This window comes from Anomaloglossus baeobatrachus, chromosome 3 (genome assembly GCF_048569485.1).
Source record: "Anomaloglossus baeobatrachus isolate aAnoBae1 chromosome 3, aAnoBae1.hap1, whole genome shotgun sequence".
Lineage (NCBI taxonomy): Eukaryota > Metazoa > Chordata > Amphibia > Anura > Aromobatidae > Anomaloglossus > Anomaloglossus baeobatrachus.
This window is the reverse complement of record NC_134355.1, coordinates 296112043-296128841: the sequence shown is the minus strand read 5'-3', so window position 1 is coordinate 296128841 and position 16799 is coordinate 296112043. Positions and strand designations below refer to the sequence as shown.

The 16799-nt window shown below is 40.4% G+C and overlaps 1 protein-coding gene across 4 annotated transcripts in view; it reads left to right on the top strand.

Annotated features, from left to right (window-relative positions):
- TPD52L1 (TPD52 like 1) overlaps nucleotides 1-16799 on the top strand; it is a 145437-nt gene that overhangs the window by 88984 nt on the left and 39654 nt on the right. For all 4 annotated transcript variants that reach the window (XM_075338287.1, XM_075338284.1, XM_075338286.1 and 1 more), the window contains exon 3: nucleotides 16333-16481. In XM_075338287.1, the coding sequence (XP_075194402.1) occupies nucleotides 16333-16481 (149 nt within the window). The remainder of the gene's footprint in view (nucleotides 1-16332; nucleotides 16482-16799) is intronic.

Below are 16799 nucleotides of genomic sequence, written 5' to 3'. Positions count from 1 at the left end.
GCAGCAAAACACAGCCAAAAACGCTCCAAAATGCGGTAAAAACGCATGCGCTTTTTACTGGTGCGTTTTTGCCGCGGCTGCGGGTTTTTTTGTATTTTTGTGCGTTTTTTGCGGCCAACAGCGCACAAAAACACAGCGTTAAAAAAAAGCTGTGTGCGCACATAGCCTTTAGGCCCCGTTACATGCAACAACGAATCTAACGATATATCGCCGGTGTCACGGATCCCGTGACGCACATCCGGCATTGTTAGCGACGTCGTTGCGTGTGACACCAACGAGCGAGTGTTAACGATGGAAAATACTCACCAAAGCATCCATCGTTGACACGTCGTTCGTTTTCAAAAAATCGTTGATTGTTGAGGACACAGGTTGTTCGTCGTTCCCGAGGCAGCACACATCGCTACGTGTGACACCTCGGGAATGACAAACTACAGCTTACCTGCGGCCGCCGGCAATGAGGAAGGAAGGAGGTGGGCGGGATGTTACGGCCACTCATCTCCGCCCCTCCGCTTCTATTGGGCGGCCACTTAGTGACGCCGCTGTGACGCAAGAAAGGAGGTGGTTTGCCAGCAACAGCGACGTTGTTAGGCAGGTAAGTACGTGTGACAGCTCCAAACGATATTGTGTGCCACGGGCAGCAAATCGCCCGTGACGCACAAACGACAGGTGCCATTGCTCGCGCCCCCTTTAGCCTCAAAATACATAAAGACGATTTATGTGAGTACATCCTATCTAGACAACAACAGCTTACAGAGCCTTCTTTTTAACAATGCGTATACTGATCTGCGGTGCGGGTTTACTATCTGCAGAATGTCAGTTTTGTTATTTGTCAGCTGTGTATTGCACTGCACGCGTAAATGCATGCGTCCTGCGTCCCCTGCACAATCTATGTAGATTGTGTATGACACGTGTGCACAATGCTTTTATGAATGCAGTGATTTGCATGCTAAAATTTTGACCCAATTCCATGCATTCATAAAATGAGCATGTCAATTATTCCGTGCGCTATGGATGCAGCTCACACTCTGTTTATGGTGGGGGCAGCAGCCATAGTGCATGAAATCGGCTTTTTTCAACAAAAAAAATGGCATTCATTATGCAGTGTTTCTGTAGCGATTTGACGTGCACATTTGCTGTCAAATCGCTGCAGAATATTCAGTAGGTATGTGCACATGAGCCCTAATATGCTGCAACTAGAATGCCACATAACCCTGATCGTGAGTACGTACCCTATGGCTACATTCACATGTCCAGTAATCATCCTTTAGAATGGATCCAGCAGCAATCTGTTGGCAAAAAAGTTGTGCAGACACAACTTTTTTGTTCTGTTTTAATTGATTGATTTTATCTGGATGTTTTATTAACATTGGAGTCTATGGAAAACTGATCCGTTAACAGATTGCTACTTGTCTTACATTTAATGAATCCAATAGGTAAAAAATGGTTCCTTTATAAAAATAAAAGAAAAACAGATGGCTAAATGGCAATCCATTAATGGATCCATTTTAAATAGATTTCAAAGTTAAAAAAGAAGGATCCAGATAAAATCAATTATTTAAAAAAAAGACTAAAAAGTTGTGTTTGTATAACTTTTTAGCCAACGGAATGCTGCTACATCCAGTCTAACTAGTGATGTGCAAGCGTGCTTGCCACTGCTCGATACTCAATCAAACATCAAGGTGCTCGGGCATGCTCAATACTCAATTGAGTTTCCTTGGTGCTTGAGTGCCTTGCCCGAGTTCCCGCCTCAATGCAGGGAATGCAAGTCAATCTCAGTAATGTGTAGTCATGTAGTCATGTTGACTACTGGCATTACTGTGAATAGCCAGCCCCATTGCATCATCAGATGTATATAAGACCTGGTGACGCACCGCTCAGCTCACTCTACCCAGGAAATAGTATAGGGAGAGCTGCTGGAGATGGAATAGTATATTAGAATGATTACTGTCTTACAGTAGTTGCTGCACCATAAAAAAAACTACCGTATTTTTCGCTTTATAAGATGCACCCCAAATTTAGACATAAAAAAAGGTAAAAAAAAGAAAGATGGGGTCCGTCTTATACTCTGGTGTTCTCTTACCGGAGGGGGGCAGCAGTGGTGGTGAAGCGGGGTCACAGGAGGCGGAGGTTGTGCTGGCAGGCGCGGTGGGTCCGTGGTGGCAGGCGCGGTGGCATCCGTGGTGGCAGGAGCCGCGGGGTCTGTGGTGGCAGGTGCGGTGGGGTCCGTGGTGGCGGCAGCAGCGGCGGCGGGTGAGTCGTGCAGCAGGACAGTGCAGTGAGAGTGTCCGCGGTCCCGGTTCAAATTGTCGCTAAGTGGTAGCAGCGGCAGTGACGGCACAGTGATGGCAGCGGCGGTGACGGCTCAGTGGTGGCAGCGGCGGTGACGGCTCAGTGGTGGAAGCGCCGGTGACGGCTCAGTGGTGGCAGCGGCGGTGACGGCTCAGTGGTGGCAGCGGCGGTGACAGCTCAGTAGTGGCAGCAGCGGCGACGGCTCCGTGGTGGCAGCGGCGGCGACGGCTCAGTGGTGGAGCAAACCGATGTGGTGTTTTCCCAGTGTGTCCGCGGTCCGATTCAAGTGATGGCACCCGGAGCAGCGCATGCGCAGATGGAGCTCTCATCCCAGGGCTCCATCTGCGCACGCACTGACTCCCGGAGTAGCGCGTGCGCAGATGGAGCTCTCATCGGCGCCATCATTTGAAAGTGGGTCCGCGGACAAACTGTGTAACTTGCTGCACAGCCGCCCACCCCGCACGCACAGAGTGGCAGCCAGCAGGCTGCCCGCCCACCCTGCGTGCAAGCGTCAGGGCACCTGTGCTTGCGTGCGGGCGGCAGCCGGGTGCCTGTGTGAGGGCGGCAACCGCCTGCTGCCCGCACGGGCACCTGACTGCTGCCCGCACACAGCACCCGGCTGCCGCTGGCACACAGCACCCGACTGCCGCCGGCACACAGCACCTGGCTGCCGCCGGCATGCAGCACCCAGCTGCCGCCCGCACACAGCCACGGGTACCCGGCTGCCACCGCACGCAAGCACAGGTACCCGGCCGCTTGCACGCAGCCACAGGCACCCGGCCGCCCGATCGCCGCACAGACAGGACCCCCAGGTACCGCTATATTCGGATTATAACACGCACCCCCCATTTTCCTCCCAAATTTTTGGGAGCAAAAGTGCGTCTTATAAAGCGAAAAATACGGTATATTAATCGCTAATAAAACCACTGTTAGCTGCATTCAGTGTGGGGCTAGCTGCTGGAGAAGGGATAGTGTATGAGAGGCTTCTAGGCAGGAATTATAGCTTTGCAGTCCATGCTGCTGCAACATAAAACCAAAAGTCCTTTTCAGGGTTAAGTCTTATCTATTCTATTCTCTAATAATACCGATCTTAGCTGATGGAGAAGGGATAGTATATAAGAGGAATGTAGGCAGGGATTATAGCATTACAGTTCTTGCTGCAACATAAAAAAATCTATTCTATTCTCTAATAATAGAGCTCTTAGCTGCATTTAGTGTAGGGCTAGCATTTCAGCATTTTTGTATCATTTTTTCAACATTGAAAGCAATGAAAAAGTGCAAAAATGCTGTGTTAACATAGCATAAGGAGTAGAGAAGGCAAGTTTTTTTTCCCTGTTTTATTATTTTGCCATATATACTAATAACTATGCAGGAAAAAATATTTCTTTACATTTTTTCCTGTAAAATCCAATTTATCTTCGGTTTTATATGTTTTATCGTCAGTACGTTAAAGTGGCATAATACTCTAACAAGATTGTTTTTAGCAGTGACCTGGGAGTCAAAGATGCGTCCAGGCCTCTTCCCCATGCTGTTCCCATCAATTTAAGGGCTGTTTTTATCCACTTCAATGATTTTTCCAGCACTCCTGGAGGGGTCTTCTGAAAAAGTTTTTGGGTTTCCCTTTGACGTCCATCATATTTGTTACTCAAGTCAAACCCATCCGAGTGTTTGACCTGATTGGTTCGAGTAACAAGCTCTTGGGCATTTTAGTGCTCCCTCATCACTAGTTCTAACGGTTGCTTACTGGATATGTGAACTTAGCCTAAACTGGTATATAGCTGGCATATAACAAGTAAAACAAATTCTATATTTTAATTAAAAAAAAATAGATTATTTTCTTCACACCTTTATGTGATGAATACAAACATTTCCTATATCAGTCTGGAAATGGTACTAGGCTTATTACTGTTAATATATAGTATTCTTGATACAATTATTTAGGTAGTATTTTGAGTGTACTGCTGTGAGCTGTTCTTAATGGGTTGTCTTTCATTTGTGCAGTAGTACCAGAAGCAAACCTAGCAACTTTCTATAAAGCTTCTATAAACATACTGTACATGTCCCGATTTCCTGCTGCTCTTTGGACTTGTTATATAATAATAATAATTCATTTGTATAAGATTTGTTGATTTAAGAATACCTTATTAGGATATCTTTGTTGTGATTGTTTGTTGATCCTTAATATATCTATATATTATAAGTTCTTATTGCAATATTCAGTATATCGCAAAATTGAATATACCCCTCACAGTTTTGGAAATATGTGATTATATTTTTTGATGGGACAACACTGAAGATATGACACTTTGATGCAATGTAAAGTAGTCAGTGTACAGCTTGTATAAAGGCCCTGTCACACACAGAGATAAATCCGTGGCAGATCTGTGGTTGCAGTGAAATTGTGGACAATCAGTGCCAGGTTTGTGGCTGTGTACAAATGGAACAATATGTCCATGATTTCACTGCAACCACAGATCTGCCAAAGATTTATCTCTGTGTGTGACGGGGCCTTAACAGTGTAAATTTAGTGTGTCCGCTAAATAACTCAACACAGCCATTAATATCTAAGCCGCTGGCAAGAAAAGTGAGTACATACCTTAGTGAAAATGGCCTAGTTGTGCCCAAAGCAACCACCATTATTTTCAAGCACTGCCTTTACTCTCTTGGGCATGGAGTTCTCGTGAGCTTCTCAGGAGCCACTGGAATCCTCTTCCACTCCTCCATGACAACATCACTTTGCTTGTAAATGTTAGAGACTGTGCGCTCATCCACCTTCCATTTGAGGATGCCCCACAGATGCTCAATAGGGTTTAGACATGAAACAAACAGGAAATTGGATGACTAGTTACTTCTAGGTGCAATATTGCTATATAGTGCATATGCTTTAAGAGTCAACGCCCCAGATAGTGAGTACCTATGTATGGAAATGTGGACAAATCACAAAAAGGTTAGGAAAAAGGAGGAGAAAAGAAGCCATCAAATGACCTGATTAGTGCAAACAAATTGTTTATTGAACAAGTAAACGTAAAAACAGCCGTGTAGCAAATTAAAAACACAGAGAGGCGCCCACAAGTGAACCTCCAATATAATTGTGGTCACGCACAATAATCATGTTACACATCCAATATTAATATATAAGAGAGCACCATGCAATATCCTAATATCCTGCACCAGGATAACACTTGAGAGTGACAGTGCAGTAAGGTGCAGGATAGATTGTGTCACGATGGAGCGCTGCCACCAATGCACGTGAATGAGATGTGTCTGATGAATTTGAGCAAGCAATGGTAGATAGGTTAGTCGCTATCCTTTCCTCTCATGCCTGACCAGCTGCTTGAGGTAAATCCAGAAGAACGATGCAGTGGTTGAACTTCAACTTATTTATTGACAATACATTGGTTTGATGAGGTAGGAAGTCAGTAAGGATGAAGGAATGGATGAGTGCTATAAGATGGAGGATGTAGTATAGAGGTAACAGGAGAATCCTCTCTTCAGTCCTGATGCATGTGAGCCAAGATGGCACGGTTGAGCCTAGAATGTACAGGCTCCTTCTAGGTTATTGGGAGTGACCAGCTTGGTTGGTAGGCGTGGCAATGTTTCCTCCTGTCCAATGACATCCGCTTCTATTATAAACAACTCCATGCGCACATGGACTTGGAAAATGAATGTTTATTCCATATGGAAAACATCGGATTGCATTTTGAACACGCCCCCCCTATCACGTGACACATTACGAAGCCCATACATCCTAGCATCTACCAAGATGGCACTGACCAGAAAGAAAGGATGTGAGGAAAAGATAGGAATTGCAGAGAGAGAAAAATACAACATAATACATGAAAAACATATTATAACAAAGGCCATTAGATGGCAGCAAAATACAATAAACACTGTACACTATACTATTTCCTATAGAATAAATGGAAGAAAGGTATCAGATTAAATATGTCTTTTTCTGAAGAGAATTACTGACAGCACACTCCCCGTCTAAAATCCTTGAATTTCACTATATTAACTGATTTGAAGTGGAAGAGTTTTCCTGATGTTCAGTGAAGGAAATCTAAACCTGAAAGACAAAAATAACACGCATGCAGGTAGACGAATGTCCTTAAATTCCTGGAATAATCCAAAGGATAGCCCATCTTCGGATTAAAGAAGCCGCACTAGGCCAAACTGTCTCTAACCCCATTGTAATTCAATGGTTCAAGTTCCAATGCAGATGAGCCTCTTAAATGGTGCAAAAGTTCTTTCCAAATGGATGAGAATTACTTCTCAAGTTGCAATGGTGATCAAGCCTTGTCCATCTCCAGAAGCATTTAAAGCGCTGACAGCCCAAGTCAATCTTCTTTTCAGATTGGTGAAAAGGGTACTGACATAGCTAGTTTGCTCTGTATAAAGTCTGCAATCTCTACAGCTAGTACAGCCCCACAGAGGTCAAGTCTGGGTATGGTTTGCTCAGGTTTAGGAGCCAATTTAGCCTTCCCAAATAGAAATCTAACATGAGCTGCATTGTTAAAGTCTATAACCTTCATATAGGCAAAAGCTGCAATAGCTTCAGTAGAGGCGTCACAGAACATTTGAATCTCTTTCCGAAGGATGCTGGAGTGTAACAACACAGTATGTTGATACTATCCAAGGCACAGAGATTCCTTCCAGGACCTTCAGCTTATTTGTTTGTCAGTGAGCAGTGGTGCTTCCCAGTCCTTAATAGACTCTGAGAGGTGTCTAAGGCTATGTACGCACTTTGCGTCGTCCTACTTGCAGTTTAAAACGCACCCTCTGGCAGTAATTGATTTTGCCAAAGTTGCTTTTGACTACAAAATAGTGCTAAAAACGCATGCGTATTTGACGCGTTTTAGCCGCGGTTTTAGCGCTTTTTACATGCTTTTCCATTGCATTTTGAAAGATTCGTTTTGAACATAAAGACACAGCTAAATAAAGTTTACTCTGTCAAACACAATGATTCCTCAAAAAAAACACAAGTAGAGATCTACTGATGTCATTTCCGCAAGAAATGATAAAATCATATTACGTAAACCAAATAAAATTATAAAAATACAAACCATAAATAATTTATGTATATATATATATATATATATATATATATATATACAGTGCCTACAAGTAGTATTCAACCCCCTGCAGATTTAGCAGGTTTACACATTCGGAATTAACTTGGCATTGTGACATTTGGACTGTAGATCAGCCTGGAAGTGTGAAATGCACTGCAGCAAAAAAGAATGTTATTTCTTTTATTTTTTTTTTTATTAAATTGTGAAAAGTTTATTCAGAGGGTCATTTATTATTCAACCCCTCAAACCACAAGAATTATGTTTGTTTCCCCTAAAGTATTAAGAAGTATTTCAGACACAAAGAACAATGAGCTTCACATGTTTGGATTAATTATCTCTTTTTCCAGCCTTTTCTGACTAATTAAGACCCTCCACAAACTTGTGAACAGCACTCATACTTGGTCAACATGGGAATGACAAAGGAGCATTCCAAGGCCATCAGAGACAAGATCGTGGAGGGTCACAAGGCTGGCAAGGGGTACAAAACCCTTTCCAAGGAGTTGGGCCTACCTGTCTCCACTGTTGGGAGCATCATCCGGAAGTGGAAGGCTTATGGAACTACTGTTAGCCTTCCACGGCCTGGACAGCCTTTGAAAGTTTCCACTCGTGCCGAGGCCAGGCTTGTCTGAAGAGTCAAGGCTAACCCAAGGGCAACAAGGAAGGAGCTCCGGGAAGATCTCATGGCAGTGGGGACATTGGTTTCAGTCAATACCATAAGTAACGTACTCCACCGCAATGGTCTCCGTTCCAGACGAGCCCGTAAGGTACCTTTACTTTCAAAGCGTCATGTCAAGGCTCGTCTACAGTTTGCTCATGATCACTTGGAGGACTCTGAGACAGACTGGTTCAAGGTTCTCTGGTCTGATGAGACCAAGATCGAGATCTTTGGTGCCAACCACACACGTGACGTTTGGAGACTGGATGGCACTGCATACGACCCCAAGAATACCATCCCTACAGTCAAGCATGGTGGTGGCAGCATCATGCTGTGGGGCTGTTTCTCAGCCAAGGGGCCTGGCCATCTGGTCCGCATCCATGGAAAGATGGATAGCACGGCCTACCTGGAGATTTTGGCCAAGAACCTGCGGTCCTCCATCAAGGATCTTAAGATGGGTCGTCATTTCATCTTCCAACAAGACAACGACCCAAAGCACACAGCCAAGAAAACCAAGGCCTGGTTCAAGAGGGAAAAAATCAAGGTGTTGCAGTGGCCTAGTCAGTCTCCTGACCTTAACCCAATTGAAAACTTGTGGAAGGAGCTCAAGATTAAAGTCCACATGAGACACCCAAAGAACCTAGATAACTTGGAGAAGATCTGCATGGAGGAGTGGGCCAAGATAACTCCAGAGACCTGTGCCGGCCTGATCAGGTCTTATAAAAGACGATTATTAGCTATAATTGCAAACAAGGGTTATTCCACAAAATATTAAACCTAGGGGTTGAATAATAATTGACCCACACTTTTATGTTGAAAATGTATTAAAATTCAACTGAGCAACATAACTTGTTGGTTTGTAAGATTTATGCATCTGTTAATAAATCCTGCTCTTGTTTGAAGTTTGCAGGCTCTAACTTATTTGCATCTTATCAAACCTGCTAAATCTGCAGGGGGTTGAAGACTACTTGTAGGCACTGTATATATATATATATATATCGCTGTATATATTGTCCAAACAAAGTTTTATTTCTGTAATATCTTTTATAGGTTTAAATAAATTTACAGAAATCATAACATGTAACACAATTTTTCATATTTTCAGTTTTGAAAATATTGCTATACAGTCATATTAAGCAATTCAATATAACATGTTAAAGTCAACATAAATGCAGTCAAGTTATTAATTTTTCAATTTTATTTACTTAACACATCATTATTAAATCATCATTAATGCTTGGCCTTATAATATTCGATATTTTTAGGCATAAGTTCAACCATATAGTTATTTGTGAAATATAACTCAAACATATTTTTTTTTTTGTAACTTATTAACATTTAAAAAAAAATAAAAAAATTATAAACTAAAAAAATATTCCTGTTAATTATGGTTGTGAAAATAATTGCGGTGTGTAATAACCTTGTTATAAACTGATTCATTTTGACGTACTGGCACATTTTGGTTTGATGGAATATTTACAGTTTGTGGGTTGTACATAATCATTTTGTGGATGTTTATGATAAAATTTGGATTGAAATTGTGGATGATATTGGGTTTGGTAATCTGTATATGTGGTATCTCTTGTTAGATTCTGTGTATTTGTTGATTGGTTTGGAATGTGTGTTTGAGGGTTTTTCTTTTGATCAAATATTTTTTCTAGATAATTAACAATTTCACCTCCTGAGGAAAATGGTCCATCATCCGCAAAGCAAGACAACAATCCACATATCTCTGTCATACAAGTATGTTTTTTTTATCATCAATTTTTCTTAGACGCACTCCTACACTCATACCAAAATTATCATACTCGTCATCTTGCGTTGCGGATTTAAGGATCTCTATTGTTTGGTTAGTTAAGTTGTCTGGCTCAATATTTTTTGCATTTGTGTTTTTTTTTTTTTTGGCTTTGTGTAGGTAGGTCTGGTTGTGGTTGGCTTAGATGCTGATGTTCCACTTGTTTCACAGGTGTTATTCCCTTCTTCAGACTCCTGAGTTGCAATTATTTGATTGCTGGTGTTTGGTTGTTCATCTGGATTTTCAGTTGTTGGTTCATTATTTTGCACATGATCTTCAGCGATGTTTTCTGATTGAGGGTTAATATTTCCAGAAGTTCTATGAAATATTTAAATTAGTAAAAAATATTATTTTATGATTTTTGTTTTTTGGCAAAAGGATTCATAAAATTTATGTTGAAAATTTAATGACATAGAATTTTTAAATAAATAAATTTAAAAAAAAAACAAAAAAAAAACCAAACAAAAATTAAAAAGTTCAAACAAACTTACGGACGTAAAACTCGTCCAGAACAAAGAAATTTCAGGTCATCATAATAAATGAAGTTTGCTTCTTAGGTGACGAGCCCATCTTGGATGCCTCCATTCGAATTTTATTAAATCGATCTTTAACTCATCGCCATCTTTTTCTGACATCCTGTTCTATGATAATCAAACATATTAAAGTGTTATTTTTATTAAATTTAATTAAAGTAAAAAAATTAACTATTTATAAAACAATATAATTAAACAAAAAACAAACCAATTTTATTTTGTAGTACCTGATCAGACTCATGCCATTGGGGGAAAAGTTCTATGCATATTGTAACCCAGCAATCAACACGTTTCAATTTCTGCATGTGTTCTGGGCAAGTAGGGTCCACAAACAGGGCATAGATTCCACCTAAATGTATCAGGAGACATAAATTTTGTATATTTTTAATTAGACACACGTTTTCCCAAACAAATTTGAATACTCTTTTAATCTATTATTTTTTGTAAAAATTTATTAATTTTTTTTAAAATTTTAATAAAATTAGAAAAAATATATATATAAAAAAAAAACACATACATAAATCATAGCTTTGTTGCCATGTTAACAAAATTATCATTTTACCATTCTGATTATATGAAAAAATGTGTATAACTATGTTTGAATGTGTAGTAAAAAAACATAAAATAAGATTACTTTGGGTAATTACATATTTTGTAAATTTGAATTACTGTCTTAATTTCATTTATGATTATTAATTTTATATTTAAATTATTAATATTGGAAACATGTATATCTTTTATAATATTTTTCTAGGTTTAAAGATTAAAATTAATTAATAATAAGTATCTAAACAAAAATCATAAAATGAACTACATACATGTATTAAATATTTTTTGTTAAAAAAAATTATAATAATATAGACATTTTAAAAAATAATGATACAATAACGTCAGACTTTTCCCAAAATATAAATTAAATACATTCTCTAATTAAAATTCTACTTTCAATTCACGGCAAAATAATTCAATATTAATAAACAGACATTTTAAGGAAAAGCAGATTTTTATTTTTTTTATAAACAACTCTATGCAAATTTTGAATAAGGTAAATTGTTTTTTAGAACACAAATTATAAGATTTTCAGTACGATATAAATTGAAAAATTGCTAATTGTAAGGATTAATTTAACTTTTCAGTTATTATTTTCTAAAAAATTATTAGATAACAAATAAAACTAACTTACCAGAGTAATCAATTTGGATACATCGATTTTAAGTCTTTTATACCAGGACATTTTGATATGGTTTATGTTAGGATAATGGATTATATGTGGGTATTGTCGGAAATGGCAAAATTCTCCAGCCACATGTCTTCTTTTATTTTGAAAAGGATGGGAGGTATGTGCTGACGTTTTTGAGGTCACTTCCAGCCTTCAAAATCTGCGTTTTTTAACATCAAAATGCATATAATAAGCAGTGGAAAAGCACTGGAAACGCATATTTTTCACCCCAACATGCGTTTACACATTTCTCATAGACACCAATGTTAAACGCTGCAGAAATGGCAAAAACAACTGACATGCTGCTTCTTTGAACGCATGGGTTTTGCCACAAATTATGCAAATTAAATGTAGCATTTTGAAACGCAAAGTGGGGACAGAAATTCACCATTTTCCATAGACTATTATGGAAAATCAAAACGCATGCCTTTTGGCATGAAAACGCTGCAGCTCAAAACGCTGCAGAAACGCAGGTGAACACGCAAAGTGCGCACATAGCCTTCAAGTGGGGATGATGAAGTGCAGCTTTCAGAGTGGAAATTTCTTCCTCAATTAAAGTCGGCAAGGGTATTTGCATATTTCCCCTTAATTGAAGAGATGATGTATCCCGAGGCTCTCCTGCACGAGGTTTCGATATGACCACAGCAGGTATTGAGGGTGTACGGAGATGCTTGTCCCCTTATATTGAAGAGTCCAAAGAATTTGGGTTTTGCTAGAGCCTTGTTGCTCTCCTCATCTATTATGGCATAGATTCTGGAGGTCTTGTTGTGTTGTTCTTCTGGATAGACCTTGACCAAACATACATTGGCACAGCATTTAGCACCAGTTCCTTCTCTGCATACTTCAATACATGAGGAAGAGACAGTGGTAGGACTTGGATCTGGAGCTTGTGGCTCCTCGCCATACCTTGGAGCAGGGTTAGATGCTACAGAAGGTTGTGAATTGTGTGGAGCTGGTGTGGGAGGCATAGCCATAACGTGTTTGTCCTTACTGCATTCAGTGCATTTGATGACAGTCTTATAGTCCTTAGCAATGTGGTCTGAAGAGGTGCAACACTTATAACAAAGTGTTTTTCCTAAGCCTACGACATTCCTTAAGTGGGTGAGGTCTTTTGTGGATAGTGCATGTACAGTTGCTGTCCATTACTTTAGGAGCAACAGCTTGGGAAGGTTTTTTGTCTCTTAAACAAGACACATTCATGGCGTCAGAGCTGTTTTAAGTTTGTTCCAGTCTCTACCATGCTGCAGTAAGACCTGCATCTGAATAGTCCACATGAACTGCTTTTATAGTCTTATTGGGTTCTGCTGATTCTTGGCCTTACCAGTCAACAAGCAAATCCAGTTGTTCCTTGGCAGTGAGGTTAAGGTCTTGGATTACAGCTTCAAAAGTTGATTTCCATGCTCTATAGTTCTTGGCATGATCATCAAACTTTGAGAGACTGATATTTATTAAGTCCCTACAAACATGTATCTGGCAAAGTCAGACATGTCCAATTGCTCAGTTATAGTTGCAGGATTAATTTGTTGTATCCCTGAAGAATATACATTCTCTGGCTTATATGGTTCGGTTTAGTGTTCAGAGAGTCTGCTGGCTAAATTGTGGGTTATTGCTTGACATTACCTTTTCAGTAGTAGGTGGCGACATCTTTTAGATTACTGTTGCATCAATGTGGTAGATTGGAGGTGGCACTAGTATGGATGGTAATTGCCTTAGTATATAGACAAGTAGTGCAATCAGCTGGGTCTTCCACATCTCCTGGAATGAGGCAGTCCAGATCAGCATCTTGACCTAGTGCTTGATCAAGGACCTTTAGTTTAGCCAGGGTTGCTGCTTTCCTTTCGGTTTGGAGAATATTTAATTGGGCTTCCATTTCTGCTTCCTTCCTACAAAAGGAGTTTCTGACTCTGGCCTCCTCTACATTTGCACAGATCTCCAGTAGCTTGTTAAAAAAGGCTGACTTCCTGGAGTGCAATGATCTGGAAGATCAAGATGTGATTTTGGTTGACGTTGATAAGTGTGACCTGACCTAACCTCTTGGAGGTGTCCAATGTGACGTTTTTGCCTTATCTTGGACATATCGCAACAATGTAGTATTTATTTGGAGTAGAATTTCACCTTCAGCGAGCGATACTGTGGCACTATCCATATTTGAGTTACTTAGGAATGTAAAGAACTTTGCAGACAGGCGCTAGTAATGGTCATAGGCGGCAGATAAAGATTTAAGGCTGCTGTTAAATCTGCTATGTCACTGTCAGAGCATGTAAGTGCTGCTAAATACTGTTCAACTCTGCCCCATAAATGATCTAGGTTGTCACTTAACTCGTCTCCGGTTGTCTCATAATTCTCTCAGACCTTTGATGTCAACTTGATTATATGTTTGGGTCGTGCGTCATATTCTGCAGTTAGTGTGGACTCTGCTTCCGATGCATTGATGTTGTCAGGAACATAATTCTTTTGCCTCACAGAAGAATCCACTGTGCTTTTTGTGGACATATTTTCACGAAGATGGCGAGTGGCTCTAGGGTTGTTGGTAGACTATACATATTGACACACACTATAGATTTTTTTTTTTAAACAAATTTTATTAGGCACAATATAGTCATAACAGATTATGGCATCATTAGAATACAATATATATTAAAGGGGTGGTTCACTCATATTTTTTATTGTCTAGTTTGATATTATATTGATAAACAATATTTCTCTCAAATACCTTATGTTGGCAATATGCCTGTGAGAGGCGCTATTGCAGACCACGTCACATCCCTGCAGTCGGCTGCAGTCTTCCTGACTCACTGAGCTGTGAGCGGTGTTTCACCACTTTTCACAGCCCATCTGCTCCCTGCTCCTTCCTCCCTCCTCTCTCCTCTCCCCTCCCTGCTCTCTCCTTCCTCCACCCTCACAGCAGAACGCTGCAAGCAGGAGACATGCTGAGCTGTGACGAGCGGTGAAACACCGCCCACAGCTCAGTGAGTCAGGAAGACTGAAGCCGGCCGCAAGGATGTGATGTGTGCAACACTTGACGTGACGTCACCGGAGCGGGGAACAGCGGTCTGCAATAGCGCCTCTCACAGGCACTATTGCCAACATAAGGTATTTGAGAGAGACATTGTTTCTCAATATAATATCGAACTAGACAATAAAAAACATGGGTGAACCACCCTTTTAAAGTTCACAATATTCTTTATATACCTAAAAACAGCCCACCTGTTTCACACTGCCCTCCATCCCACTATCCCCTTAACGAAACGCCCCGGTGATAAAAATTTGCAATACAAGTCATACCAAATACAAACTCATAAAAGCAAACCACTAAAGAGCTCATCGCTGGTAAGCTCATCAAAAAACACAGAAGGATTTCAAACCCACTCCCTCATTGTTTACCAAATTTAGTAATGGCACCTCTTTTGATATATATTCTTGTCTCCATTGAAATGGTACTATTTAGGCTGGCAATTATCTTGGACATTCCAGGTGGTCTAGTGGCCAACCAGTGTCTAGCAATCTTTTTCCTGGTATGATACAACATTTTTGATATTGTGAGTTGTGTAGCAGCAGGACCTAACTCCTCTCCTACTACTCCCAAGATACCCAATATCGGGCTCAAGCGTATATAGACATTTAATACTCTAATAAGTTTCCTACCTTTTCCCAGAGATCAGTTAAATAGAATCACGACCAGAACATATTAAGCAATTCTGCACCCTTCCTCCTGCACCCTGGACATTTATCGTCAGTTCTAAGTTTCATTTTAAATAACGCTTTTGGGGTTCTGTAGACCCTGTAGACCAAAAATATTTGCAACCTTCTCTGGGTCATATTAATGGAAAGTGCTTTAATGGACTCTAGAATACTTTCCCGTTCATCTGCGGTAATAGGACCAACATCCCTCTCGAACCCTAACGTCGTGCTAAACATAGGGTCCCCTAAGATGCCCCACAGCAAGGAGTTATAAAATAAGGAGATGATTCCCTTTGTAGCATTATTCTGTAATACACTTTCCAAGACCCCACTGTTTGAAACAGACAAGACTATTGTATGCCCATGAATTTCTTTGGCATGCCTCAATTGTAAGTACTTGAAAAATCAGCATTCGGTAGACAATATTCTTGCTTCAGCTCATGCACTGTGGATTTAGGTCTCCTGTTAGTATTCTGCCACCGATCCGCGTGAGTGAGATGTGTCTGATGAATGTGAGCACGGATCTCTGTGCAAGCATTGGTAGATAGGTTACTTGTTATCCTCTCCTCCCATGCCTCACCAGCTGCATGTGGTAAATCCAGGAAGGACGATGCAGCGGTTGAACTTCAACTTATTTATTCACATTACCTTGGTTTGATGAGAGGAAATCAGAAAGGATGAAGGGATGGATGAGGGTTACAAGATGGAGGATGTAGGATAGAGGGAGAATCCTCTCTGCTGTCCAGATGCATATGTAACCAAGATGGCACTGACCAGAAAGAAAGGATGTGAGAAAAAGATAAGAGGAGTTGCACAGAGAGAGAGGCATTATGGGAAAATTACAATATAATACATGAAAAACATTCTAATAATGGCAACAAAAAGAAATACTGACTATACAATCTCCTATATAATAAATGGAAGACACCTATCATAATAAATATATGTCCTTTTCTGAAGAGAATGGCTGGCACACTCCTGATTATCAGCATCCCCAAAGTAACACTTTCTGCTAATGACGCTTGAATCTAAATCTGTTTTTGTTATCTTTAACTTTTTTTTTTTTTTTTGCTTCTTTATTTGTATAGCTAGAAGATGAAATTGTAACTCTACGTCAAGTGTTAGCTGCCAAAGAGAAGCACCTGGCAGAGATAAAGCACAAGCTGGGAGTCAGCATGATGAATGAGCTGAAGCAGAACTTTAGTCGCAGCTGGCATGATGTGCAGACCCATTCTGCGTAAGTGTCTATCTCTTAAACTGTTCACTAAATGACCTCAATGAGTGTAATTTTCCCACTGTTTACTATATACCACCTTGTTACCATTATGCAAAGGCATTTCAATTACTTTGTTTCTAACTGCACTCACTTATACACTACTCACAAAAAGTTAGGGATATTTGGCTTTTGGATGAAATTTATGTAAAAAGTTTACAACGATAACGACGTCTCCTGCTGTTCAAGTCGAGTTATTGTCTGCTGAGGCATGGCATCCCACTCTTCTGGAAGAGCGGCCCTCAGGTCATTGGGATTCTGGGGTACAGTGTTACGAGCCTC